General features: G+C 54.6%; 1 protein-coding gene across 1 annotated transcript in view; it reads right to left on the bottom strand.

The window, feature by feature from the left end:
- Positions 1-26670, bottom strand: part of TNXB (tenascin XB) — a 56266-nt gene that overhangs the window by 8527 nt on the left and 21069 nt on the right. Inside the window, 18 exon segments of the mRNA XM_045065128.1 lie at positions 173-490; positions 1783-2115; positions 5391-5741; positions 6151-6480; positions 7854-8150; positions 9715-10065; positions 10456-10773; positions 12207-12557; positions 12967-13269; positions 13399-13707; positions 14248-14556; positions 14817-15104; positions 16556-16855; positions 18008-18310; positions 21182-21514; positions 23007-23285; positions 23636-23926; positions 25685-25978. Of these exon segments, the coding sequence (XP_044921063.1) occupies positions 173-490; positions 1783-2115; positions 5391-5741; positions 6151-6480; positions 7854-8150; positions 9715-10065; positions 10456-10773; positions 12207-12557; positions 12967-13269; positions 13399-13707; positions 14248-14556; positions 14817-15104; positions 16556-16855; positions 18008-18310; positions 21182-21514; positions 23007-23285; positions 23636-23926; positions 25685-25978 (5658 nt within the window).

The raw sequence follows: 26670 nt of genomic DNA, 5'->3' as shown, positions 1-26670 counted from the left end.
TCTGCACGGGAGGAACCCTCTGTCCTCAGGGAGCCCCCAGGGAAGGAGGGAGGCACAAAGGGCCCCATGGCTCAGCCTCAAGCATGGGGGCCTCCTGCGCCCAGTCACCCATCAACTGAGAGAGGGAGATCCTCACACTGGCCCTGCCCTGGGGCTTCCACCATCCACTCACCTGTCATCCCAATGACAGAGACTGGGCCCACACGCTGGCCACCGTGGAAGCCATACAGGTTCATCTTGTACTTGTGGTCTGGCTGCAGGCCTGACACGGTGACCCCCTCCTCATACCCCGGGACGCGCACCGCCTTGGGCTGCCCGTCCCCGTTCTTGTACTGCACCAGGAAGTGGTCAAACTGGCCCTCGGGGACGGTCCAGGAGAGGTGCAGGGAGTCGGAGGTGGCGTCGGTCACGGCCAGCTCCCCCAGGCGGGGCTTGGTGGGAGGCTCGGGAGCCATGGTGGATGAGGCTTCAGTGGTCACAGCTTCATTTTCTGGAAGTGGACAGAGACATAGAGACGGGTGAGGACATGCAAGTCAGCACGGCAGTGGGTGTCTTACAAAATAGGATAATGAGGAGCAGAGTGTCACCTTCCCAGTCCATTAATGCCAGCCTGCTCGGCCGCTTACCCTCATCTTACCCCTACGCACACCCCGCGCCCTCTCCTGCTCTCTCCGGCACCCACCTCCCCACACTCTGTGTCCTGAGCCTCCCTCCACTGGGGTCCCCTTCCCATCTCACTCCCCTTGGTTCCTGTCTTTGCTCCCAAACAGCTCAGAACTCCCTTCCCCAACCAGAAACCTGGAGTCTTCCTGGCTCGGTTCCTATCCCCAGCGGCCATCACACTCAGAGTCCAACTAAGGTCGTCCTGGGTTCCCCACCTCTGCAGCCCCACTAGCCAGGCCTGGGTTCCACCCCAGCCCCATCGCCTCTCACCGGGGTCACCGTGTCCCTCCTGGGCTCCCTGACTCCCCCCAATCCGTTCCTCACAGGGGCCTCCTAGGACGAGCCTTTCACAGTACATCTGACGGTGTCGGCCTTGACTTCACCGTGCAACAGCCCCCTCTACCGCGGGACAGGCCCCTGAGCTGCTTCTACTGCTCTACCCCCATCTCAAGACTCTGGTGTCAGTTGTCTCGTGGACACCTGCGGGCGGACTGGCTTAGGCTTGCTGCCCAGTCTTGGCCTGGCCCCGGACCTTCCCGTCATAGGCATATGCCCCTTTGCCTGATTGCTGGTTCACGGCCTGTCTCCCCATGCCCAGGAGCCCCATTACGATAAGAACTTATCTCTCTGCCACGATCAGCTTCACCCCAGGGAACTCCCACAGTGCTTGGCTCAGGCCACTCAGTCTTGTTGGGGCATGGGAAGCAGAGGTCTGACAGCACCCAAACCATGAGGCCTGGACATGTTTCGATCAGGACACTACATCCAGAGCCCCCTCTGGCTTGTCCCCCAGCCTCCAGTGAACTACAGGGAGGCAGAGCCTCCAGGAGGAATCAGGGATGTCTGGACAGCTCTCTCCAACAGACTCTGGGAAAGCGTCCCGTTCCTTTGTCCTGAGGAGCTTTGCTACTAAAGGTGTGGTTCTCGGACCAGCAGCACCAGCACCATGTCAGGGACGTAGAATCTCTGGCCCCTGCCCCAGCCTGTGGCACCTGAACAGGCCCTTTACAGAGATCCCCAGGCCACATGATGTGCAAAAGAGACATGCTGCCTAGAGTATATGTTTTCATGCCCATGGTCCTGTAGGGTCAGCTTCCCTAGGGTCCCGCGAGCACTCACCAGTGACGCCCATGGTGGACACGGGGCCCTGGCGCTGGCCCCTGTGTAGGCCATACAGGTGCATCTTGTACCTCCGCCCTGGCTCTAGGCCCCCGACGGTGACGTTGTTCTCATCACCCCTGATGCGCACCACCTGGGGCTGCCCATCCCCGTCCTTGTACTGGACAGTGAAGGAGTCGAAGTGGCCCTGGGGGACGGTCCAGGAGAGGCTCAGCGAGTCTGGGGAGGATCCTGTCACTGTCAGCTCCCCCAGGAGGGGCTCCTCGGTGGGCTCCGGGGCCTCTGTGCTGTGTTCCTTGGGGCTGTGCGTCTCCTCCACAAAGTCCTGTGGGGCTGAGAGAAGACATGGGGATGGAGGCTTAGTTGTCAGCTCTGCCACTCATGGGGGTAGGATGACAAAGAGCTGCAGTCCCTGTGAAGCTGTCAAGGAGCGCCTGGGGGTTAGCGGGCTGGCAACTCCTGCTGATGCTGAGGCAGTCCCCGTTCCCCTCACGCACTGACTGGCCAGCACCGTAAATGTTCAGAAGGTAATTCGGATGTGTGCATAGGAGTCAAAATACTACTCATTTCCTTTGACCCAATTCTCCCATTCGACAGCTGTCCTAAGAACATTATGAAAATGCAGGAAAAAGTTGTGCCAGGGGAGTCTGTTGTGAGATTATTCATGACAACAAAATGTGTCAGGGACCCAAATGGCCCCGAGACGATGATTCACTGTGCTAAGACGCTTTCACCACCAGTGTCAGATAACCATTAGATGATGATTAATGCAGGTTGTTCGGCCTCAAAATACATGCTCATGATGTGACTTATGTACAAAAACAAAGGAAGAGCCAGGAATTGTATGAAGGCGCTGCAGCTTGAGAACATGCCCTGGAGGGAAGATGCAGGGAGAGCCCACCTTTGCGGGCCTTAGCATTAATGGCAGTGACTGCATCAAAAGGTGATGTGATGTGATGTGATTTTTCCCTCTATTTTTAAAATATTCCACAGTGTTGATGTTCATTTCCCCAGAATAATGTGGACTTAGAAAGAAACCTTGAACCCTAAAAATTAATAATCTGGTGAGGGTAGTGGAGAAGGGCCATGGGTTTCCACTGCCCTCCTTACTGCATGTGAACTTGGGATCCGCCATGACAGTAATAACACTGAACAGCAGATGAGAGTTAAGAGCTTTCCCTCAGGGTGGGAGCTGTTCTACAATGTCTATTTTTTCATTCTCCCATCCTCCTCCTGTCACACTCTTGCAAATGCATATAGAGAAAGGAGGCTGATCCCCCAGGAGTCAGAGGGGCCATATGAAGTCATTCCTCTGTCTGGAGCATCTTCAGGAGAGGAGACAGAACCCCATGGATCCTCTCATGTGGTGTCATAGAGGCAGCAAGCCCCAGGCCTACAGAGAAGCACTCATGAGGGCACTGGGCTCTCCTGCGTGGTGCACAGAGGAACTCTGTTCTCACAGAACATCAGAATCTGGCTGACACTGAATACAGAGAGCCCAGAAATGGGCCAAACTCTATGGTCAACTAATGTTTGACAAAGCAGGAAATAATGTCCAATGGAAAAAAAGATGGTCTCTTCAACAAATGGTGTTGGGAAAACTGGACAGTCACATGCAGAAGAATGAAACGGGACCATTTCCTTACACCACACACAAAGATCAACTCAAAATGGATGAAAGACCTCAGTGTGAGACAGGAATCCATCGAAATCCTTGAGGAGAACACAGGCAGCAACCTCTGTGACCTCAGCCACAGCAACTTCTTGCTAGACATGTCTCCAGAGGCAAGGAAAACAAAAGCAAAATGAACTATTGGGACTTCATCAGGATAAAAAGCTTCTGCCCAGCAAAGGAAACAGTCAACAAAACCAAAGACAACAGACAAAATGGGAGAAGATATTTGCAACTGACATATCAGATAAAGGGCTAGTATCCAAAATCTATAAAGAACTTCTCAAACTCAACACCCAGAGAACAAATAAGCCAATCAAGAAATGGGCAAAAGACATGAACAGACATTTCTCTGAAGAAGACACCAGATGGCCAATGGACACGTGAAACAATGTTCAACATTACTAGGCATCAGGGAAATACAAATAAAAACCACAATGATTACCAACTCACACCAGTCAGAATGGCTAAAATTAACAAGTCAGGAAATGACAGGTGTTGGTGAGGATGTGTAAAAAGGGGAACCCTCCTACACTGTTAATGGGAATGCAAGCTGGTGCAGCCATTCTGGAAAACAGTAGGGAGGTTCCTCAAAAAGGTAGAAATAGAGCTATCTTATGACCCAGCAGTTAAACTACTAGGCATTTTTCCAAAGGATACAAACATAGTGATTTGAAGGGGTACCTGCACCCCAATTTTTATAGCAGCAATGATCACAATACCCAATTATGGAAAAACCAGATGTTTATCAACAGATGAATGGAATATTAGTCAACCATCAAAAATGATGCCATTTGCAATGACATGGATGGAACTAGAGGGTATTGAGCTAAGCAAAATAAATCAATCAGAGAAAGACGATTATCATATTGTTTCACTCATATGTGGAATAAAAGAACAAAATAGATGAATGTAAGGGAAAAGAAGGAAAAATAAACAAAGATAAAAACAGAGAGGGAGAAAAATCATAAGAGATGTTGAATTCTAGGAAAGAAACTGAGAGTCACTGGAGGGGTGGTGGATGGCGGGATGGGCATTAAGGAGGGCACATGAGGTAATGCAACTGACAAGTCACTACATTATACCCTTGAAACTAATTAAAAAAAAAAAGAATTGGGCTGACACTGACAGATAAGCCATCCTGACTGTCCTTTTAGAATTTAATTCACCTTGTGATTTTGTCCCCCTAATTTCTTAGGGACTAGAAATTATAACTTTTTCAGAATTAGAAATAAAATAAGTTGCAAGAGTGATGGGGGAAAAGATGGAAGAAGTATAAGGGAGAAGAAGATATTATATTTAAAATAAATATTTCCAGATTATAAGAGAAACTTTAGAGCAACACAGAATAGAATAAAACAAAAAAAGGGCTGGAACAGTCTATCCTGTCCTACAAACCATGCATCCTGTGAGATGGGTTTCTTTCCAGTTTTCTTGCCATGCATGTTATTTTCCAGTGGTTGTGATTAGCATCCTTACAAAATTTGGAGGCTCCTTTTTCAACATGATATTATCAAGCAATTGTCTAGTGTTAAACCATTTTGGTGATACCATAACAGCTCCTCTTACAGATGTTCCCTAATTATTTAATCATCCCAGTGTGATTGGATGTTGTCCTGTTTCTTTCCTTCTTGTGTGTGTGGGTGCATGTGCGTGTGCGCATGCTTGGCCTGTGCCAGACACACTGTACTCTTAGAGGTGCCCAGCAGCTGACCATCAGAAGGAGGTCATGCTGATGTCTACAATGGGGCTCCAGGTTAGCATATGCTAAACTTCTAGACACAGGGCACAGCCCAGAGCCCTGGAGGAAAAGCATGAAATGAGAGACAAGGCCCGGAAACTTAGAGACTAGCAAAAGAACAGAATAGTCATCCAGGGCACCCGTGAGAAAATGCAGTTCTCCCTGAAGACCCATGAGTCCTGCCCCTCCACTCACCGGTGATGCCCACGGTGGACATGGGGCCCTGGCGCTGCCCCCCGTGCAGGCCATACAGGTGCATCTTGTACCTGCGACCTGGCTCCAGGCCCCCAACAGTGACCTCGTTCTCGTCACCCCCGACACGCACCACCTGGGGCCGCCCATCCCCGTCCTTGTACTGGACAGTGAAGGAATCAAAGTGGCCCTGGGGAACGGTCCAGGAGAGGCTCAGCGAGTCTGGGGAGGATCCTGTCACCGTCAGCTCCCCCAGGAGGGGCTCCTCAGGGGGCTCCAGGGCCTCCGTGCTGGGTTCTTTGGGGCTGGGCATCTCCTCCACCTCGGGGAGTGCTGGGGTCTCTTCCTCTGCGGCTGAGAAGGACAGACACAGAGCGGGTGAGGCAGGAGCCCCAGGAGATGGCCTCAGGTCTTGGGAGAAGGATGGAGAAGCTGCGACCATGGCCAGGGGCCCCCAAATTTAGCTCAGAGAAGGCCCCCCTTGGGGCTGGTTGGGTTCGCTCTGCCGACATCTCACAAACATGCCTGGGAGCCTGAACGGTCAGCCGTGGGGACCCTAGCCAGCCAGCAGCACAGCTCACAGAGGCCCCTCTCTGCATGGGAGGACCCCTCTGTCCTCAGGGAGCCCCCGGGGGAGGGAGGACACAAAGAGCACCATGACTCAGCTTCGAGCATGGGGGCCTCCTGCACCCCACTCACCCATCAACTGAGAGAGGGAGATCCTCTCACTGGCCCTGCCCTGGGGCTTCCACCATCAACTCACCTGTCACCCCAATGGCAGAGACTGGGCCCACGCGCTGGCCACCGTGGAAGCCATACAGGTTCATCTTGTACTTGTGGTCTGGCTGCAGGCCTGACACGGTGACCCCCTCCTCATACCCCGGGACGCGCACCGCCTTGGGCTGCCCGTCCCCGTTCTTGTACTGCACCAGGAAGTGGTCAAACTGGCCCTCGGGGACGGTCCAGGAGAGATGTAGGGAGTCGGAGGTGGCGTCGGTCACGGCCAGCTCCCCCAGGCGGGGCTTGGTGGGAGGCTCGGGGGCCAAGATAGGTAGGTCTGTGGAGGCTGGCATTTCATGGTCCTTTCCTGGGGCTGGAGCAGGAGACGAAGAGAATGTGTGGACATGCCCTGTGGGCCTGCTTCCAGTGAAGGATACTTAGATTTCTCCCAGACACATTAAGACACATCAAGGTCCTGGAGCCTAGATTCCAGGCCCCACAGACCCAAACCTCAATCCCTGGTTTGAATGTTCAGTTACCAAGGGACAGAGCGTGCTCCTGGAGACATCATGATGGGAGGTTGGGATTGCCATGGTGCTGTACATGTGGAGTGGGCGCTGAGCCCTTGGGAGCCACAGAGCAAATCTGCACGGAGGGACAGGACCAAGGCTTCCTAACACTGCCAAGCACACCTGATGGGTCCCATCAGGAGTTACAGCTACTCAGGTTTGGAAATTCTACTTCGTGAGTACTTTTAATACCTCTTCTGGTTTAGAAGCCTTCTGAGTACTTTATAGAGGCAAATTTAGATTTCACAGTGGAGGCAAAAGAGAAGAGGCAGGAGGTCATCTTTGTACCTGGGTGGTTTTGGACCCTGTATTTACTCTCTTGGTAATTTATGGTGGAGATGACTCATCACACCCCCAGGTTTCTCTCAGCTTTTCTGTTCTGCATTGGATTTCATTCTTCCTTAATCACCGATTACAAAATTGTCTTGTTTCCTATCTGTTCTGTTTGGAACCTGGGTCTTAAGCATCGAAGGGTAATAGCTCCAAGAGAACTTAATGGATGCAACGGACGGCCCTGTTAGCAAGTAATGAAGGAAGGGACGGTGCCTTGCGGAATTGCATGCGACTAGTACTAACCATCAGAGTAAGAGCATCCGCGGTGGCAGGATTCCTGCTCATTTGGCATAAATGGGGATCAGTCTGGGTTGGGAAACACAGACCATTGTACCCACTGAAATCAACAATTATGAGAATTCATCCTAAGAGTTTTCAGAAACTAATTTTCTTCCTCTTCTTTACAGATGAAGAAAGGTTGGAGCGATCTCTTGGGGTCACACAGCTTGAACGGGCTAAGGCTAGGGTCAACCCCAGGTCTCTGAGTCTGTTATTTCCCTGGTACTCTGCCTCTTCAAGGACCAAAAAGTCTGTGTGTGGGGGCATCTGACTGGCTCAGTCAGTAGAACACGTGGCTCTTGATCTCAGGGTTGTGTTCCAGCCCCATGTTGGGGGTAGAGATTAATTTAAAAACAAAAACAAAACAAAAAATAAAAAGATTGCATGTAAAGGATAAGTTGGCTGGGGCATCACCAAAGTCTTGGAGTAAAGACACAAGCAGAACCATCCTTAGGAAGTTGGGAGGTTCTAGTCTCAGGGACAGTGGGACAAAAACACCTGAATACTGACATGAAGGAGCAACTGAGTCCAGTGTCCAGGGCCCAGTGTCCTGCTGTGTACTCACCAGTTAAACCGACAGCAGAGACCGGGCCCACACGCTGGCCCCTGTGGAAGCCGTACAGGTTCATCTTGTACTTGTGGTCTGGCTGCAGGCCTGACACGGTGACCTGGTCCTCATTTCCTGGCACTCTCACCGCCTTGGGCTGCCCGTCCCCGTTCTTGTACTGGACCAGGAAGTGGTCAAATTGGCCCTCGGGGATGGTCCAGGAGAGGTGCAGGGAGTCAGGGGTGGCATCTGTCACGGTTAGCTCTCCCAAGTGTGGCTTCTGAAGGGTGCTGGTAGAGGGCTCCTCTTCGGGGTCTGGGAATAGATGCAAATAGAATATTTCCTATTGCTGGAAAAAGTACTTGAGGTCCTGGCTCTCCTGGATTCAGACCAGTAGGTGGGCTGGCTCTGTAGGCCTAACTTAAGATCCATTTCTGCTTTCATCAAAGTCTTTTTATGATCTCTTCATGGTCTGTCACACTTACCAGGCAGCCTCCTACTCAGGGCCTTTGCACAGACTGTTCCCTTTGTGTGAATGTTCTGACCCTGGATGTCTGCATGGCTCAAGTACACACTTCCTTTAAGTCTTTGTTCAAATGTCACCTTTTCAGGGCCAATCATGACCACCCTATCTAAAATTCCAATTCTCCCAATTGGAGTGTTTCCCCCTTTTTTTGGACTCAAACCCAGCAACAAATTGGAAAACAACACTTATGAGACAACCAGGAAACTAACACTACCTACATACTTAATGTTTGATATTAACGTTCAATTTTAAAGGTATAATAATGGTGTTGCAACTATTTTTAAATACTTCTTCAAAAATTTTTTGGGAGAGAGAGAGTGCATGCATGAGTTGGGGGAGGAGCAGAGAAGAAATCTTAGGCAGGCTCCACACCCAGCGCTCTGCAGTTGGTTAGGCTTCTGTTCCTGGATTTCAGCTCAGGTCATGATCTCAGGGTCATGAGATCCAGCCCCGCTCCAGATACAGAAGCTTCACCAACTTCACAACCCAGGCATCCCTTAAATAGTCCTTTAAAAAGGAGCAATACACTTAAATATGAAATCACGAAGTCTAGGATGAAATCTTGAGCATCTGGGACCTTTGCAACAGTATATCCATACAGCAGAATACTATTTGACTGTAAAGGGATGAAGTTCTGCTACACATTACATCATGGATGAACCCCCAAAATGAGCTTGATGAAAGAACCCAGACACAGAAGAACACGTTATTGTACAATACCATCTATCCGATATGTCTAGGAAAGGCAAATCTACAAATACAGTCCTAAAATTAGATAGTGTTAGAGCTCTACAGAGAAAGTTCTAAAATTAGTTAGTGCTGATGGTTGCATATTTAAAGTGGATGAATTTTATGGTATGTAAATTACTCTCAGTAAGCTGTTAGTTAAGAACACATTCCAGTGCGAGGGGGGCAGGAAGTGAGCAGGTGGGGATGAGTCAGGCCGGCCAGGAATTAATATCAGGCTGCAGCAGAGCAACAGACCTATGGGAGTTCACAATGCTGTTCTTCCTCTTTGTGTGTAAGCTTGAATCTTATATAATAAATATTTGTTGAATGGTTGAATAGTTCATGGCATTTGCCCCAACCACAGAAAAAAGATCTTTCCAGAGTTTCCGGCAAAGCTGAAAGCCACATATGGGTCAGTGTATTGCTGCCTCAAGCTTCCAGCCGAGGACTTCTCTGGCACACGCCTGGCACTTGGACGTCCTGACCCACTGCATGCCTATCCTGTATGCTACTGGATGGAAGATGGGTTCAGTGCGGCTGAACCGCACTGAAACATGGAGAACCTAAAGGCTCCACCAACGAGAACTTACCCAAAACAGTCTTGAAGGCCCTGCCTGCACTCACCAGTGATGCCCATGGTGGACACGGGGCCCTGGCGCTGCCCCTCGTGCAGGCCATACAGGTGCATCTTGTACCTGCGCCCCGGCTCCAGGCCCCTGACGGTGACCTCCTTCTCATCACCCCCGACACGCACCACCTGGGGCCGCCCGTCCCCGTCCTTGTACTGGACAGTGAAGGAGTCGAAGTGGCCCTGGGGGACGGTCCAGGAGAGGCTCAGCGAGTCTGGGAAGGATCCTGTCACTGTCAGCTCCCCCAGGAGGGGCTCCTTGGGGGGCTCTGGGGCCTCCGTGCTGAGTTCTGTGGGGCTGGGTGTCTCCTCCACCTCAGAGAGCGCTGGGGTCTCTTCCTCTGCAGCTGAGAAGGACAGACACAGAGCAGGTGAGGCAGAAGCCCGCCCCAGGAGAGGGCCTCAGGTCTTGAGAGAAGGGTGGAGAAGCTGCAACCATAGCCGGGGGCCCTCAAATTTAGCTCAGAGAAGGCCATCCTTGGGGCTGGGTGGGCTCGCTCTGCCAACATCTCACAACAAGCCTGGGAGCCTGGCCAGCAAGCAGTATAGCTCATGGAGGCTCCACTCTGCACGGGAAGAACCCTCTGTCCTCAGGGAGCCCCCAGGGAAGGAGGGAGGCACAAAGGGCCCCATGGCTCAGCCTCAAGCATGGGGGCCTCCTGTACCCAGTCACCCATCAACTGAGAGAGGGAGATCCTCACACTGGCCCTGCCCTGGGGCTTCCACCATCCACTCACCTGTCATCCCAATGACAGAGACTGGGCCCACACGCTGGCCACCGTGGAAGCCATACAGGTTCATCTTGTACTTGTGGTCTGGCTGCAGGCCTGACACGGTGACCCCCTCCTCATACCCCGGGACGCGCACCGCCTTGGGCTGCCCGTCCCCGTTCTTGTACTGCACCAGGAAGTGGTCAAACTGGCCCTCGGGGACGGTCCAGGAGAGGTGCAGGGAGTCGGAGGTGGCGTCGGTCACGGCCAGCTCCCCCAGGCGGGGCTTGGTGGGAGGCTCGGGAGCCATGGTGGATGAGGCTTCAGTGGTCACAGCTTCATTTTCTGGAAGTGGACAGAGACATACAGAGACGGGTGAGGACATGCAAGTCAGCACGGCAGTGGGTGTCTTACAAAATAGGATAATGAGGAGCAGAGTGTCACCTTCCCAGTCCATTAATGCCAGCCTGCTCGGCCGCTTACCCTCATCTTACCCCTACGCACACCCCGCGCCCTCTCCTGCTCTCTCCGGCACCCACCTCCCCACACTCTGTGTCTTGAGCCTCCCTCCACTGGGGTCCCCTTCCCATCTCACTCCCCTTGGTTCCTGTCTTTGCTCCCAAACAGCTCAGAACTCCCTTCCCCAACCAGAAACCTGGAGTCTTCCTGGCTCGGTTCCTATCCCCAGCGGCCATCACACTCAGAGTCCAACTAAGGTCGTCCTGGGTTCCCCACCTCTGCAGCCCCACTAGCCAGGCCTGGGTTCCACCCCAGCCCCATCGCCTCTCACCGGGGTCACCGTGTCCCTCCTGGGCTCCCTGACTCCCCCCAATCCGTTCCTCACAGGGGCCTCCTAGGACGAGCCTTTCACAGTACATCTGACGGTGTCGGCCTTGACTTCACCGTGCAACAGCCCCCTCTACTGCGGGACAGGCCCCTGAGCTGCTTCTGCTGCTCTACCCCCATCTCAAGACTCTCCCCCACTCAGAGGATCTCACACAGACCCTCTTGGCCCCTCTCATGGGCCATGATGTGCCTAGTCTCCAGGCCTTGCCACCAGCTGTGACGTAGCTCTGACTCCACCACTGTCACCAAGTGAACACCTGCTCGTCCTCTGGTGTCAGTTGTCTCGTGGACACCTGCGGGCGGACTGGCTTAGGCTTTCTGCCCAGTCTTGGCCTGGCCCCGGACCTTCCCGTCATAGGCATATGCCCCTTTGCCTGATTGCTGGTTCACGGCCTGTCTCCCCATGCCCAGGAGCCCCATTACGATAAGAACTTATCTCTCTGCCACGATCAGCTTTACCCCAATGAACTCCCACAGTGCTTGGCTCAGGCCACTCAGTCTTGTTGGGCCATGAGAAGCAGAGGTCTGACAGCACCCAAACCATGAGTCCTGGACGTGTTTCGATCAGGACACTACATCCAGAGCCCCCTCTGGCTTGTCCCCCAGCCTCCAGTGAACTACAGGGAGGCAGAGCCTCCAGGAGGAATCAGGGATGCCTGGTCAGCTCTCTCCAACAGACTCTGGGAAAGCGTCCCGTTCCTTTGTCCTGAGGAGCTTTGCTACTAAAGGTGTGGTTCTCGGACCAGCAGCACCAGCACCACGTCAGGGACGTAGAATCTCTGGCCCCTGCCCCAGCCTGTGGCACCTGAACAGGCCCTTTACAGAGATCCCCAGGCCACATGATGTGCAAAAGAGACATGCTGCCTAGAGTATATGTTTTCATCCCATGGTCCTTTAGGGTCGGCTTCCCTAGGGTCCCCGCCCATACTCACCAGTGATGCCCACGGTGGACACAGGTCCCTGGCGCTGCCCCCCGTGCAGGCCGTACAGGTGCATCTTGTACCTGCGACCTGGCTCCAGGCTCCAGACGGTGACCTCGTTCTCATCACCCCTGACGCGCACCACCTGGGGCCGCCCATCCCCGTCCTTGTACTGGACAGTGAAGGAGTCGAAGTGGCCCTGGGGGACGGTCCAGGAGAGGCTCAGCGAGTCTGGGGAGGATCCTGTCACTGTCAGCTCTCCCAGGAGGGGCTCCTTGGGGGGCTCCGGGGCCTCCGTGCTGGGTTCTGTGGGGCTGGGCGTCTCCTCCACCTCGGGGAGTGCTGGGGTCTCTTCCCTTGCGGCTGAGAAGGACAGACACAGAGCAGGTGAGGCAGGAGCCCCAGGAGATGGCCTCAGGTCTTGCAAGAAGGATGGAGAAGCTGTGACCAGGGCCCAGGGCCCCCAAATTTAGCTCTGAGAAGGCCATCCTTGGGGCTGGGTGGGTTCGCTCCGCCAACATCTCACAAACATGCCTGGAAGCCTACAGGGTCAGCCGTTGGGACCCTGGCCAGCCAGCAGCATAGCCTCCTGAGGCTCCAGTCTGCACGGGAGGAAACCTCTGTCCTCAGGAAGCCCCCGGGGAAGGAGGAAGGCGCAAAAGGCCCCATGGCTCAGCCTCAAGCATGGGGCCTTCTGCACCCAGTCACCTATCACCTGAGAGAGGGAGATCCTCTCACTGGCCCTGCTCCGGGGCTTCCACCATCAACTCACCTGTCACCCCAATGGCAGAGACTGGGCCCACACGCTGGCCACCGTGGAAGCCATACAGGTTCATCTTGTACTTGTGGTCTGGCTGCAGGCCTGACACGGTGACCCCCTCCTCATACCCCGGGACGCGCACCGCCTTGGGCTGCCCGTCCCCGTTCTTGTACTGCACCAGGAAGTGGTCAAACTGGCCCTCGGGGACGGTCCAGGAGAGGTGCAGGGAGTCGGAGGTGGCGTCGGTCACGGCCAGCTCCCCCAGGCGGGGCTTGGTGGGAGGTTCTGAAGGTTCATCCTCCTCTTCCCTTGGGGCTGAACAGATATATGAGAGAGAACAAGTTGGACCTGAGAGAGGGGCCGGGCGACCATGGGGACTTTGTCTCCTCTGGGCTCTCCCAGCCACTTGGAGGAAGGAGCTATAGTGGAGTTCTCCTTGGTTACCTGTTAGGGCCTCAATGTGGGCAGGACCCACGCGCTGCTGGCCACGGAAACCGTACAGGTTCACTAGGTATCTGTGCTCAGATTTCAGGCCAGAGAGGATGACATCATTCTGGTCACCATCTATCCTGACCACTTGGAGTTGCCCATCTTGGTCTGTGTAGTGGACCTCAAAGGAGTCATAATCGCCCTCAGTCTCGGTCCAGGAGAGATGCAAGGTGTCTGGTGTCGCTTCCTCCACAGTTACCTCCCCTAGGAGGGGCTCAGGCCCTGGAGGACTTGGGACCTCGGCTTCGATATCTTCTCTGGGGGCTGGTTCGGAGAGACAGGTAGAGATGGGTGACTGATCTGTCTCCACAAGGCTCTCCAGTGAGAGGGAAGGAGGGGAGGAGGTGAAGGCTAGAGGTGAGTAGTAAAAAGGACCAACTATGGAACACGAGGATGAATTCCCAAAGCATTATGCTAAGTGTTAGAAACCAAGCGCTGAGTATGTATTGTATGAGTCTGTTAAGTGAGAGGCTTACAAAGGTAAAAGTGTAAGGACAGAAAGGAATTAGAGGCTGACAGAGGCTGGCATTGGGGGAACTGATGGCAAAGGGGCATGGGGAAATGGGTTCTGGGAACCAGAAACAGAAATCTTTTGTATCTCAATCGTGGTAATGGTTTCATGACTTACATATTTACCAAAAACTCATTGTTCATATAAAATTGTATGTGAATTATGCCTCAATAAGGCTATCCCTTCCCCTAAAAGAAGGGAAATAAGCAGTTCAGAAACCCCCTGGCTCGGTCAGACCAGGAGAGCTGAAGCCGGAAGGCGGGGCAGCGACTTCCGGCCACAGCCTCACTCACCAGTCAAGGCGATGGTAGAGATGGGACCCACACGCTTGCCCTGGTGCAGCCCGTACAGCAGCAGCTTATACCTGCGGGCTGGGTCCAGGCCAGAGACGCTGACCTCCCTGAGGCTGCCCTCCACAGGGACCACCTGGGGCTGCCCGTCCCTGTCCTTGTACTGGACCACAAAGGAGTCAAAGTGGCCCTCAGGGACCATCCACGCGAGGCTCACAGAGTCTGGTGTCACGCTGGTCACCTGTAGCTCTTCCCCGAGATGGGGCTTTGGGGGGTGCCTTGTTCTACCATCGTCCACACCACTCCTGGGCTCTGAGAGGGAGACAGAGAGAAGGCGGCTGAGCTGTTTCTGGTAGTGGGTGATCTCAAAGGGCAGGGCTGAGAGGTCTAGGGGCAGGGCTTTGCCATAGCTGAGTCCTATAGGGCTAGTGTTATGGGACTGTGTGAGGAGAGTAAGTGCTGTGATGGACGCCAGCACAAGTGACCACCCTCTTCCCTGGCCCGGCCGGGTACAGCCGCCATCCCCAGGGGAGCTCCAGGAGAAGAGGTTGGCCCTGCAGGGATGCCCTCACCTGTGGTGCCTTCAGCAGTGAGGGGACCATGGCGCTTCTTGCCCCGGAGCCCATAAAGGAGGAATCTGTACTTGCGACCAGGGTCCAGAGGGGTGACGGTGACCGAGCGCTCGTGGCCTTCCACGGGCACCATGTGGGGCCCATCTCTGTCCTTGAACTGGACCACAAAGGAGTCAAAATGGCCCTCGGGCACAGTCCAGGAGAGGTGTAATGAGTCCAGGGTGGGATCTGTCACCCACAGCTCCCCCAGGCGGGGGTGGGCCTTGAGGCTGACGTCACCTTGGGCAGCTGATGGAGAGGAAAGATTCTTGTGTTTATTTTTTTCCAGAATGACTCTTTGACTGCTTCCCACTAGAGTTGGAAAAACCCAGGGCTGCCCAAATGATCAGTGCTTCCCCAAAATATTTCCATCACTCTCCCATCTCTGCCACCATCCCCAACTGGCCCATGCCTCCCTCCACTTAGCCAACGGGACATCTCTGGGGAAAAAAGAATCGCTAGCTTCCTGCTTATCTTATTCCTCCTGCCGTCCAGTCTTCCCACTTCTTAGAGACTATGCTCCTATCAGGATACAGCTTGATTTACTTATTTCCTTTTACCAAGGAGCCTACTCATTGTGATTTGCCTGGCCCCTGGGGAAATCTGAGGTCCTAAGAACATCGGAGGGAGCACAGGGTCCCTGACAAGTATACACAGCAGATGAGAAAGGAGGATGTTATGTTGGAGGTGGCCCTCTTAGGGCCTGGTGGAGGGGTAGGGACTGTCTACTTGGTGTGGGGAGGGGGGAGAAGGAGGGGAGCTCCCATGGAGAAAGGATCTGGTGTCTGCCCCGAAGCCATCCTGAGGCCTGAGAAGGAGCTGGCCTGCTGCCTTCTTGGCCAGTGAGGACGCTGACAGCATTGTTATTGCTAGAGTTTTCTGGCATCAGGGAGCCCCCAGGGGCAGGGGAGGGCCTGGACTGGAACCCAGGAAAGGGGCACAGCTGGGCTGGGCCCGAATGGGCCTGGCTGGGCCTCCAGCCCTGGGCTCCTCTGCTTCCCAGTTTTTGAGGCCCTGGGAAGAGGGCACAGGAGGAAAAGGGTCCTCTAGGGAAGGCAAAGAGGGGACCCGATGGGCCTGAGCCAGTAGGATAAGAAAGAGGGTGACGGCAAAACTCTCAGGAGGTGAGGGCTGCACAAGGCTGAGGGCTGCAAGGCCCAGCAGGTGGAAAGGGCTCCTGACTCCCTTGGGCCTCCCCCAGCACTCCCAGTCTCCCATGTCCCACCTTCCAGGAAGGGTCCTAAGGGACTTCCCCCATTCAACAGCAGTGAAAATTATGAGAAGAGAGAAAAAGTCAGTGAAGCACAGACCCAGGACCTGGCCCTGTTTGTTTTCCCTGGTTCTCATTTGCCCTGAACCAGGGTCGGCAGTATGGCTTTTTTTTTTTTTTTTTAAGATTTTATTTATTTATTTGACAGACAGAGATGACAAGTAGGCAGAGAGGCAGGCAGAGAGAGAGAGAGGAAGGGAAGCAGGCTCCCCGCTGAGCAGAGAGCCCAATGCGGGGCTCGATCCCAGGACCCTGGGATCATGACCTGAGCAGAAGGCAGAGGCTTAACCACTGAGCCACCCAGGCGCCCCGGCAGTATGGCTTTTTAAACAAAACAGAAGAGGTGGACACAGGGAAGACAAGCAGAAGGAGAGAGACTAGGCACTGTGAAGAGGGTGGGCAGACTGCTGGGGGATTGGGGGCCTCTCACCTGTTTTTGCCTCTACAGAGACTGGGCTGTGTCTCTTGCCATCCTGAAGCCCATAGAGCAGGAACTTGTACTTCCGGCTGGGCTCCAGGCCGGGGACGGTGACCTCACGCTGGTCTGCGGCCACAGGCACCACATGGGGCTGCCCATCCCTGTCCTTGTACTGGACCATGAAGGAGTCGAATTCACCGTTGGGGACCGTCCAAGAGAGGGTCACGGAGTCTGGGGTCATGTCTAACACTGTCAGCTCCCCCAGCTGTGGCTCCTGGGGGGACTCTGTGGCTGGGGCTGTGGGGAGGGGAGCTAGAATCCAGAAAAACACATAACGTGGCTGAGACCTTGGGCAGGAGAACGCCTGTCCCCAACCCTGAAGGGCTCCTGGGCTCCCAGGGCCTAAAGGGTCCTTGAGCTAGATGAGACACAGTCACATCGATATTTTCCCTGACCTCTCACTGAAATGTAGCACTTCCTCTGGTGCTCACTGTGGTGTCAGCATACCTAGGACTGTGTTCATGTCATCTTAGAATAACTGTGCAGACTTCAAAGTACTGTTTACACTCTTCCCTCCTTTGAAATGTGGGTAGGTTATAACACATGCCCCAAGACTTATTATTTAATGAACTGATAAAGAGTTCCTGTATTACTAAGTCATAAATTTGAATTTAAAATATTTTGATAATTGAACATCAATATAATTGGTTTCCTCTCTAACCTTATGCATTTATGGTATAGATTTTTTTAAAAAAGATTTTCTTTATTTATTTGGGAGAGACAGACACAGCAAGAGAGGGAGCACAAGCAGGGGGAGTGGGAGAGGGAGAAGCAGGCTTCCCACTGAGGAGAGAGGCCAATGCGGAACTACATCCCAGGACCCCAGGATCATGACCTGAGCTGAAGGCAGACGCTTAATGACTGAGCCACCCAGGCACCCCTATGTTATAGAATTTAAAGCCCTGCTTTGAGAGGGGTCCATGGGTTTCATCAGACACCGTGGTAGAAAAATGGCAGCACCCTGTCCCCAGGGACCCAACAGCAAGGGCCACTTCCAGGAGAAAGGAAGGCCAAAGCACTTGGGGCACTAAGGGCTTCTGAGAAGAGAAGCCCAACAGAAAAAGAACATCAGGGGAAGTTGTTGGCTGTGGCCAAGTCACAGCAGGGTTTTGAGAGAAAGGAAGGGAACAGCTGTGGACAATTAGGGAAGACAGACAGAGTCAGATTTAGGTCAGATGGAAGCAAGACATTCTTGCCTGAGGGAGAAGGCAAAATGGAGAGGGACTGGAGAACAGGAAGGTTCTAGCCTAGGGAAGAGGCCAAGGAGTCAAGGAACAGACGACTGTGCCTGTGACCTCAGGAAGGACCTATGGAGGCCTGCAAGGCAGAACCCGAGAGAGGGTTTGTGGGATGGGGGATTCTGGGTAGCCAGGGATGCGAGCTGCCTCACCCCTACTCACTCACCGGTCACAGCTACTACAGAGAGGGGGCCCATGTGCTGCCCATCATGTAGCCCATAGACGTTCATCCTGTACTTGCGTGCAGGCTCCAGGCCAGGGATGGTGACCTTGCGCTGGTCTGCGGTCACAGGCACCACCTGGGGCTGCCCATCCCTGCCCTTGTATTGGACCACAAAGGAGTCAAACTGGCCCTCGGGGACTGTCCATGCAAGGCCCACGGAGCTGGGGGTCACATCGGTCACTGTCAGCTCCCCCAGGCGTGGCTCCAGGGGCGGCTCTGTGGCTGGGGTCTCTTCTGGGTGTGGAGCTGAGACAGAGACAGTGGAAGGCTGTTAGGAAAAGCTCCTCTTTCCCTTGTTAGTAATTATGTCTGTTTTTGTGGCATCCACGGGCTTGTCCTGATGTAGAACTACACTGATTGGCGACATCTGCCTGGCCACAAGCCCTCACTAAGTTCCTGCCAGGACCTGAAGTTGTGCTGGGGTTGGGGAGGGGTGTAGGTCACTGGCTCCAAGTCCCCTACCCTAGGACCTGCAGACTCGCATCTTCCTTGGGTGCCTGGTCTGTGTCTCAAACTCATGAAGTCCAAAAGCAAGCTCATGGACTGCCCCCCCCCCACCTGCTTGGTCATGACCTCCCTACCCCAGCAAAGCCACCACTTCATCCTGGGTGTTGTCCCCGAGTCCCCCCATACTCTAAACCTAGCCGGCGAGGAAGGTCTGTTGGCAGGACCTTCAGAAGCCAATCCCCCTTGCTAACTCCACTCCACTGCTACCATCTCCAAGCACCACTAGTCCCACTGGGCTACATGGGTCTCCTAAATCCTCTCCCTCCTCCACCCTCCCCCTGCCTCTGATCCCTGTTGACCCATTAGTCAGAGCCTGTTCCCACAATGACTTCCATCTCACTCAGGGCAAAAACCAAGTCCTTACAATGATCTCTGAGGTCCCACGATCACCTCTCACATAGCTGCTCTCCATTCCAGACCTTTCTGGCTTATCCACAGAGGGTCGGGGCACTTTCTTCTGCCCGGGATATTCTTCCCAAAAGTGCACGTGCCTTGTCCTGTCCCTCCCTCTGCTCTAACCGCAGGGAAGCCCTTTCCCACCTCCTTCCCACCCATTCACCATCTCACCTGCTGGACTTTTCTCCAGGGCTCATCACTGTCACAGACGGTACCACAGACAGATATGGGCAGTCTGGAGTCTGTTTCCCTCTACTAGAACATGAGCTCCCAGCGGGGGTGCTTTGCCTTGCTTACTGCTGTGTCCCTGTTGCCCAGCACATAGTGGGTGCTCCACAAACATTTGTTAAACTCATGAGTGGTCTGCATGACTTGGCTGGGAAAGGCCCCGCTCGAGACCCAGTGGGCCCCACCGTGCAAGAATCAGCTAAGTCTGGGGGGCACTCCTCAATAGTGACCAAACATGGAAGGTGGTCCCCAGAAGTAAGACAGTGGAGGAGGTGGCGGGGGTGGGTGGCTTCCAAGAGCTGCTTTCTCTGGCTTCTGTGGGAGGATAAACTCAGGCTCCAAGCAGAGGAAAACCTGTTTGGGAGGCCTCAGAAAGACAACTGAGTCTACATGGGGAGGGCAGGGATGAAGGCAGCTGAGGGCCACTAGGAGTGGCCGCCATGTTAGCAAGCATCTAACATCTAACATCTAACACTAGGGACCAGGTAGCAGGCCTGGCAGTGTTTCATGTTCCTTGCAGCTCTGATCCCTCCTGTCCCATCCACTTCTGGCTCACTTCTGCCGTGTCTGTACGTCTTCCCATGAGGAAGAGAAATGGTCTATCACCATCAAACGAGCCTGACTGTTGTGGCTTGTCTTAACTGGAAAAAGGTGGAACTACCACTACCCACGAACATGGCACTCCCCAGGCTGCACTGGACATCTTTTTCTTATTAGAAATGTTTCTAACTGGCCTCTCATCCTGGCAGTGGTAGAGCACTTGCCGTGGGCCGGGCACAGCCCCCTGGATAGCTCAGCAGGCTCTAGCAACCCATCACCTTCCTGCTCTGACAATGAACGTCATGCTCCATCACGAAGCTGAGAACCAGGGGAGCCATAAACAGAACTCAGTCTGTCAAATATCTGATCTCCATTTTCCTTTACTGCACTGCCTCAGCCAGCGCCCAACACAGTCCGTTCTTCCCTGGGGGCCAGGGCCAGGGCCTCACAGAGCGCAGTGTAGCCACCTGGGAAAGGCTGCAGACAGAGGGGCACCTGAAAAGAATCCTTGGCAGCATATCTGGGCTTGGCATGAGCCTCCCACCCTGCTTCTTTGGGCCCACAGGACAGTAACTCAGGGTGGCTTTCCCTTCTCCTTATTCTCAGAGCTACTTGAAGAATGAAAAGAAATGAGTAGAAGGTTCTGGAAATTAAACCAGCCAAGTCACTGTGAGGTTGGGCTTTGTGGAAGTACAGGAACCATGTTCTGAAAACCCATTTCTCTGCTTTTAAGTTTTTAATCTTTCCCCTTATAGTAAAAGATGTTTTTGAAAAAGGGTGTCTTTGAGCAAAGGGAAAAGAGACTGACACTCCTTGCTATAGCCAAGCTGGGCAGGTCAGCAAGAGAGTCCCAAGTCCCAGCAGCCTACCACGGTTCTGGCCCCTGGTGCTGAAACTCTGGAGAGAAGATCCTGGGCTGGGTCCTTTGTGGTGCTCGAGAGGAGATGGAAGGGATGTCCCTTTTTGCTATAAAGTCACTCACTGGATGGTCCATAAAGAAACTTTCCAGCTGCACTGACAAACAGACTGATGTCTCATGCTCATCTGATTAGCTAAGCTGCGGAACGAGCCACAGGGCGCAGAGCAGACCCAGACCAAGGTCAATTATAATCCTCCTTATGGCTATACCACCAGCATGTGTGTTCTGCACCTGACCCTTTCTTAGTGCTTCCTGTCTGTTAACTCATTTAATCCCCACTAAAGTTCTGCAGGATGCCTGTTACTATCCTCTTTTTGCACCTGAGGAAACAGAGGCATAGAAAGTTTAAAATTGCTCAAGGTCACAAAGCTGGCTATAGCCTGGTCCCCAGTGAACTGCTCTGTCTGGGTGTCCCCCAAGCAATGGGGGGTGGTCATGCTACCACTGCAGCAAGGGAGAGCCATGGCCTTGGGGAAGCTGGGGGCCACTGAGGGGAGGAGAAGGAGGCAGGCTCCTTCCACACTCACCGGTGATGCCCACAGTGGACACTGGGCCCTGGCGCTGCCCCTCGTGCAGGCCATACAGGTGCATCTTGTACCTGCGCCCCGGCTCCAGGCCCCCGATGGTGACCTCGTTCACATCACCCCTGACACGCACCACCTGGGGCCGCCCGTCCCCGTCCTTGTACTGGACAGTGAAGGAGTCGAAGTGGCCCTGGGGGACGGTCCAGGAGAGGCTCAGCGAGTCTGGAGAGGATCCTGTCACCGTCAGCTCCCCCAGGAGGGGCTCCTCGGGGGGCTCCGGGGCCTCCGTGCTGGGTTCTGTGGGGCTAGGCGTCTCCTCCACAAGGTCCTGGGGGGCTGAGAGAATACATAGGGGATACAGGCTTGCAGTGTGACTTGCTTTGTTAGTTGATTATGACAATAAAGTACATTCAGCAAAGTCCTCAAGCTGTAGTCTTTGGAGTTCGGTAGCCTTTGTATTAGCCATTCAGTAACTCAGGACGCTGGGACAGGCCCCTGGCCCCTGTCAGTACTGCTGGAAGTATTATATTGCTGGCTTCTGTTAGGTTGGGCTCACGTCTGAGAAAGGAGCTGAGATGGGAACAGAGGAAATCCTGAGGAATTTTCTACTGCATCCATAGACAGTGCTGACCTCTGGCAATCAAGGGGGCCATAAGGCCTCTTCCCATCTGCCTTCCTCCCTTTTGGCTCCAGCACCCCCACAGGGTTTTTCAGCAGCCGCACTCCACTTAACAGGACACCAGACAGAATGTGCCCTGGCTAAGTCCTCCTCAGGCAGCCCTGTCCCTCCTTCCACTTCAGACAAGGGTGGGAGAAAGATGTGGGGATGAAGGGGCTGGGGAGAGCCGTGCCCTTCCCTGGCTGCATCTAGAACCACAGTCCCAGGGGCACCTGTCTAGCATCTGGCAACTCAGTCTTCACTGAGGTTCCATGGAGAAGGGAGACTGGCTTCTGTGACCCACTCCCTGGTCCATGGAGTACCACCAAGGGCACAGGAGATCGAGGAGGGAGCAGGCAAGGCTGGACAAAGTAGGGAGATGAGAAGAAAAGGACAGTGGGCAGGGAGAAAATCAGGGGAAAATAACAGTTCACTCCTGAATAGCAGCTTTGATGTGTCAGGTGCTATTCTAAGCATGTATGCTTGTACACTGATTTAATTCTAATGGCCCTGTGAAGCATGTACCATTATCCTCATTGGACAGATGAGGAAGCTGAACTCAGAGATGTTCAGTAATTTACACAAGGTCCCACAGGTCGCAAATGGCAGAGCTAGGCTTCAAATACAGGCAGCGGGATCCGGAGCCTGAGCTCCCAACCGCGAGGCTACACAACCACGAAAACAATGCTGACCGGGGAAGGCTGAAAGGTGGAGGAATGAGGGCCAGTGGGCGGAATGAAAGGGGGCCCTTTGCCCTGCTCCCGGCTGGCTGAGAGTTAGGGATCTGAGGGTCCTGGATAAGGTGTCTTCATGCCAGAAAGAAGCTGGGGGAAATGAGGGACTCTTGTGCCTTTGATCTGCTGGCACTGAGCCGAGCAGCAATGGTGGGAGGGTGCGGGCAGCTGGTTGTGGGAGCCGGAAATGACAACCACCCCAGCCAGGCCAGGGTCGAGGTGCTCCAGGTGTTCAGGGTGGGAGAAAATGGGACCTATTCTTGGAGATGGAGAAGCAGAGCCGAGAAAAAGGCTAGGGGCTGGTGGCTGGATGAGAGGTCCTGGGATGTGGGGCACTTGGAAGGATTGGAGCCCAGAAGGAGAAGGTGGAGGGAGGTCTGAAGGGGTCCGCAGGCAGGGTCCTGCTCAGAGGGAGGCCTGGGTGGCCCTGACTCACCTGTGGTGGCCACCACGGACACAGGTCCCACACGCTGCCTGCCATGAAGCCCGTAGAGGTTCATCTTATATTTCCGGTGGGGCTCCAGGCCCGGGATGGTGACCTCGTTCTCATCCCCCCTGACGGGCACCACCTGGGGCTGGCCCTGTGCATCCTTGTACTGGACCACGAAGGAGTCAAAGGAGCCCTGGGGCACGGTCCAGGCCAGGCGCAGGGAGTCTGGGTTTGCCTGAGTCACTGACAGCTCCCCCAGCAGGGGCTGCACTGGGGACTCTGAGGCTGAAATAAGAGGATTCAGTGAGGGCTGTGCTGGCAGCCCCAGGTTGGGGTTTGGGGTTTGGATGGGTCGTCATACCTGGGGGTCACTACTAGCATTAATTAGAAGTGCTGAACTCCTGGGAAGTCTGGCACAGTCAGGGTATGACACATCCTCTGGGCCTTGGGGAGCAGCTGAATGGGATGGAAGGGACCCAGCAGGACGGGGGAGGCTGGCTCTCCCTCAGCCTGGGAGTGGGGCCAGGATTCAGAGTCAGCCATCACACTGGGAGGCCCCACCTGGTTCCTGGCTGAGGTCAAGTGTGGGGAAGGTTTGGAGGGGTCCCATGGGGGCACAGGTTGTCACCACTCACCAGTGGTCCCATCGGCTGTGAGGGGGCCATGACGCTTCTTGTTGGCAACCCCAAACAGAGTGAATCTGTACTTGTGGTTAGGGTCCAGCGAGGAGACAATGACCGAGCGCTCGGGCCCTTCCACAGGCATCACTTGCGGCTGTCCATCCCTATTCCTGTATTGAACTACGAAAGAGTCAAACTGGCCTTCAGGGACAGTCCAGGAGAGGTGCAGTGAGTCTGGGGTGGGATCTGTCACCCACAGCTTGCCGAGGCGGGGTGGAGTCGCTGGGCTAGGATCACTCTGAGGCACTGGGAGAGAGGTAGAGAGAAAGGAGGAACACAGGTCAAAGAAAGAAGGGGTACTCCGTCTCCCACAGAGGGATGCTGTGTGAGGTTGTGCAGGCTGTTCACTGCACAAAGGTGCATGATTGAGGGAGCACTAAGGGACTGAAATCCAGCCAGCCTCTGCTTGCGAAGCTGTGTGCCCTGGCACAGAGTTATGCTCATCTAAGGCAAGGTGCCTTCTTCTAAATGGCACAGACGTGCCACATGGACTAGTGTGGCCCTATCTGCACCCTAGTGAGGTGCTTCAGAGAGAAGGGAGCCCAGCCATCTCCCTCTGTGTCTCCATAGCCAGGGAAGTCTTCCAGGACAATCTCTACTGCTTCCAGTGTTAACTACTAGCTGGTTTCTCCTCCAAGAGAGGGAAGCACCATCTCTGCAGCTTTTGAACGTGGGAGAGCCTCCCACACCTGTGCTGGGGCCCCATCTCCTTCTTTCCCACCCTGCACCACCAACCCTTCATTACCCCCCACTGAGTGACGGGCATTTGCAGGAGCTCCTCTCTTTGGCTGCTAGCTCCATCCAGCCTCCCTCCTTGCTTTCTAGTCCCAACCCAGATTCCAGAAAGAGCCGTCTACACTGGTTGTAGCCATGTCCTCACCTCCATCAGACTCTCCATTGAGCTCCACCCTCCACTGGCTGCTCTCACCAGGGCCAGCAGCGACCTCGCCATGCTAAGTGCTGTGGACGCTCTGTAGTTCTGAATCACTCCTATGGAATCTGACCACGCCCTTCATTTTGGCATCTGGGACACTGCTCTCCCTGGCTGTGCCCCTCTCCATGAGTCACCGCCTCGGGCTGCCCTGTAGACTCCTCTTCCTCTGCCCACGCCCTGAGTGCTAGCCACTATCTCTGCTTCCCCCATGCCATCACCCTGTCTCCTGTCCCCCCATGCCCACTCTTCAGGCCTCCTCTCTGCTCTCCAGACCTGTGAGGGCAGCAGTGATCCCCGCCGCGGCCCCGCCATTTTCTCCCTCTCTGTGCCTTGACTCTCCTCATCTATAAATGGGCTTGCCTCACAGGGCTGCTACAGCCACTAAGTGTGCTGACACGCTTAGAACATCTTGTTAACAAATGCTCCGAAGAGGTTTATCGAAGTGTCCCAAGCTGTGCTGGTCCTCACCTCCACTGTTCCTCACCTCAGCGCAAGGGACTGTCTGCTCTAGGAACACCGGAGTGCCTGGGCCTCCTCGTTGTCCTTCACCTCCCAGACCCAGCCTCATTGTCCTTCACCTCCCACAAGCCTCCATCCCAGGCAGACCCGCATCATTTCTTGCTGGCTCTTAACTCATTTCTCCAGCAATTCTTTATAGCAGCCCCCTTGTTATTTGTAAGATAAGTAGCAAATCACATCATTCCCACTTAAAACCCTTCAGAGCCCACCCCACACCGGCCGGGACCCTCACAGCAGCTCCAAGCTCTTCAGTCAGACACACACAAGCCCCGTCCCTTCTGCTCCCCAGGAGTCCTGCTCTCCATCCAGAGGAAATAGACGGATTCTCCTCCAGGGCCACACTCGCTCCTGCCTCACTCTCCATGTCTCCCTCTGTCTGCACCACCCTCCTCAACCCCTCTGCTGGACCTACCACTGCTTTTCCTTCAGGATTCATCTCAGGCACCATGGCCTCCAGGGGGCCTTCCTGGAGTTCCCAAAGCACTGGGAAGACCTCCCTCAAGACCAAACAGGGGCCAGGGGTAGGGGTGGGTGTGACTGCTCTCACTCACAGATCTTGGCTTCAGCCACCAGGGGCCCATGTCTCTTCTTGCCCAGGAGCCCATATAGCACAAATTTGTACTTGCGGCCGACGTCCAGGTTAGTGATGCGGGCTGAGCGCTGGGATCCCTCCACAGGTACCACCTGGGGCCCATCCCTGTCCTTGTACTGGATCACGAAGGAGTCGAACTCGCCCTCAGGGACCGTCCAGTGCAGGAGCAGAGAGTTGGAGGTTGGGTCAGTCACCATTAGCTCGCCCAGGTGTGGCTGGGCCAAGGGCTTCCCAGGCTTCGCCCCATCCCTGTCTAGAATGTGGGGGCAAAAGTAAAGCCAGCGGCCTCGACCACTGCCTTGTCCCTGGTCTCCTTCCCTCTCCTCAGCCCACTGGGTCCCTCCTTCCTGGACATCTCTGTCCCTCAAGGCCTCTACTTCCTCCCCCCCAGGCCTCCATGAGCAGCCCTCTGTTCTGCAGGGAGAGCTTTGGCCCTTCCCTTGTGCTAGCTTCCCCATCCCTTGCATCCTAGCATCCCTCGCCACATCAAGAGCTCTGGGGGAGTTTTGGGTCCCCCCTCCAGGTTGTTCCTGAGTCAGAGCTTCCTCACTGCTGCTCTGGAGCAGCTGGAGACTCTTCGTCCCCTACTTGGACTTTTCTCTCCCCTACCGCCCTCTCTCCTAGTGCTAAGTTTCACCTGGAGGAGCAGGCAGAGCAGAGACCCAAGTCCCATAAAGAGAGACCAGGAGGGCAAGTGAGTGTTTCACTGCTTCCACCAACCTCATCCATCTCTGAAGCCCTGCTGGCCGGGAGCGCCCTACGCTAAGGAACCTTCGTCCCCAGCAGAAATGGGCTGGAGCAACCATGGAGCACTGTCCACCGCAGGCCAGCCTCCCAGGGCAGGGGGGCCACTGTCCTAGCCTACCCAGTGTGGGGGTGGCAGGGCTGTGGGGAAGGGAAGGGACAGAGGGGGCTACAGGCCTGTATCCTCAGGGCTGGAGGCCT

The sequence above is a fragment of the Mustela putorius genome, unplaced genomic scaffold (assembly GCF_011764305.1).
Source record: "Mustela putorius furo isolate JIRA1106 unplaced genomic scaffold, ASM1176430v1.1 tig00003856_pilon_pilon_pilon, whole genome shotgun sequence".
NCBI lineage: Eukaryota > Metazoa > Chordata > Mammalia > Carnivora > Mustelidae > Mustela > Mustela putorius.
This window is presented reverse-complemented; position numbering and strand designations above follow the sequence as displayed.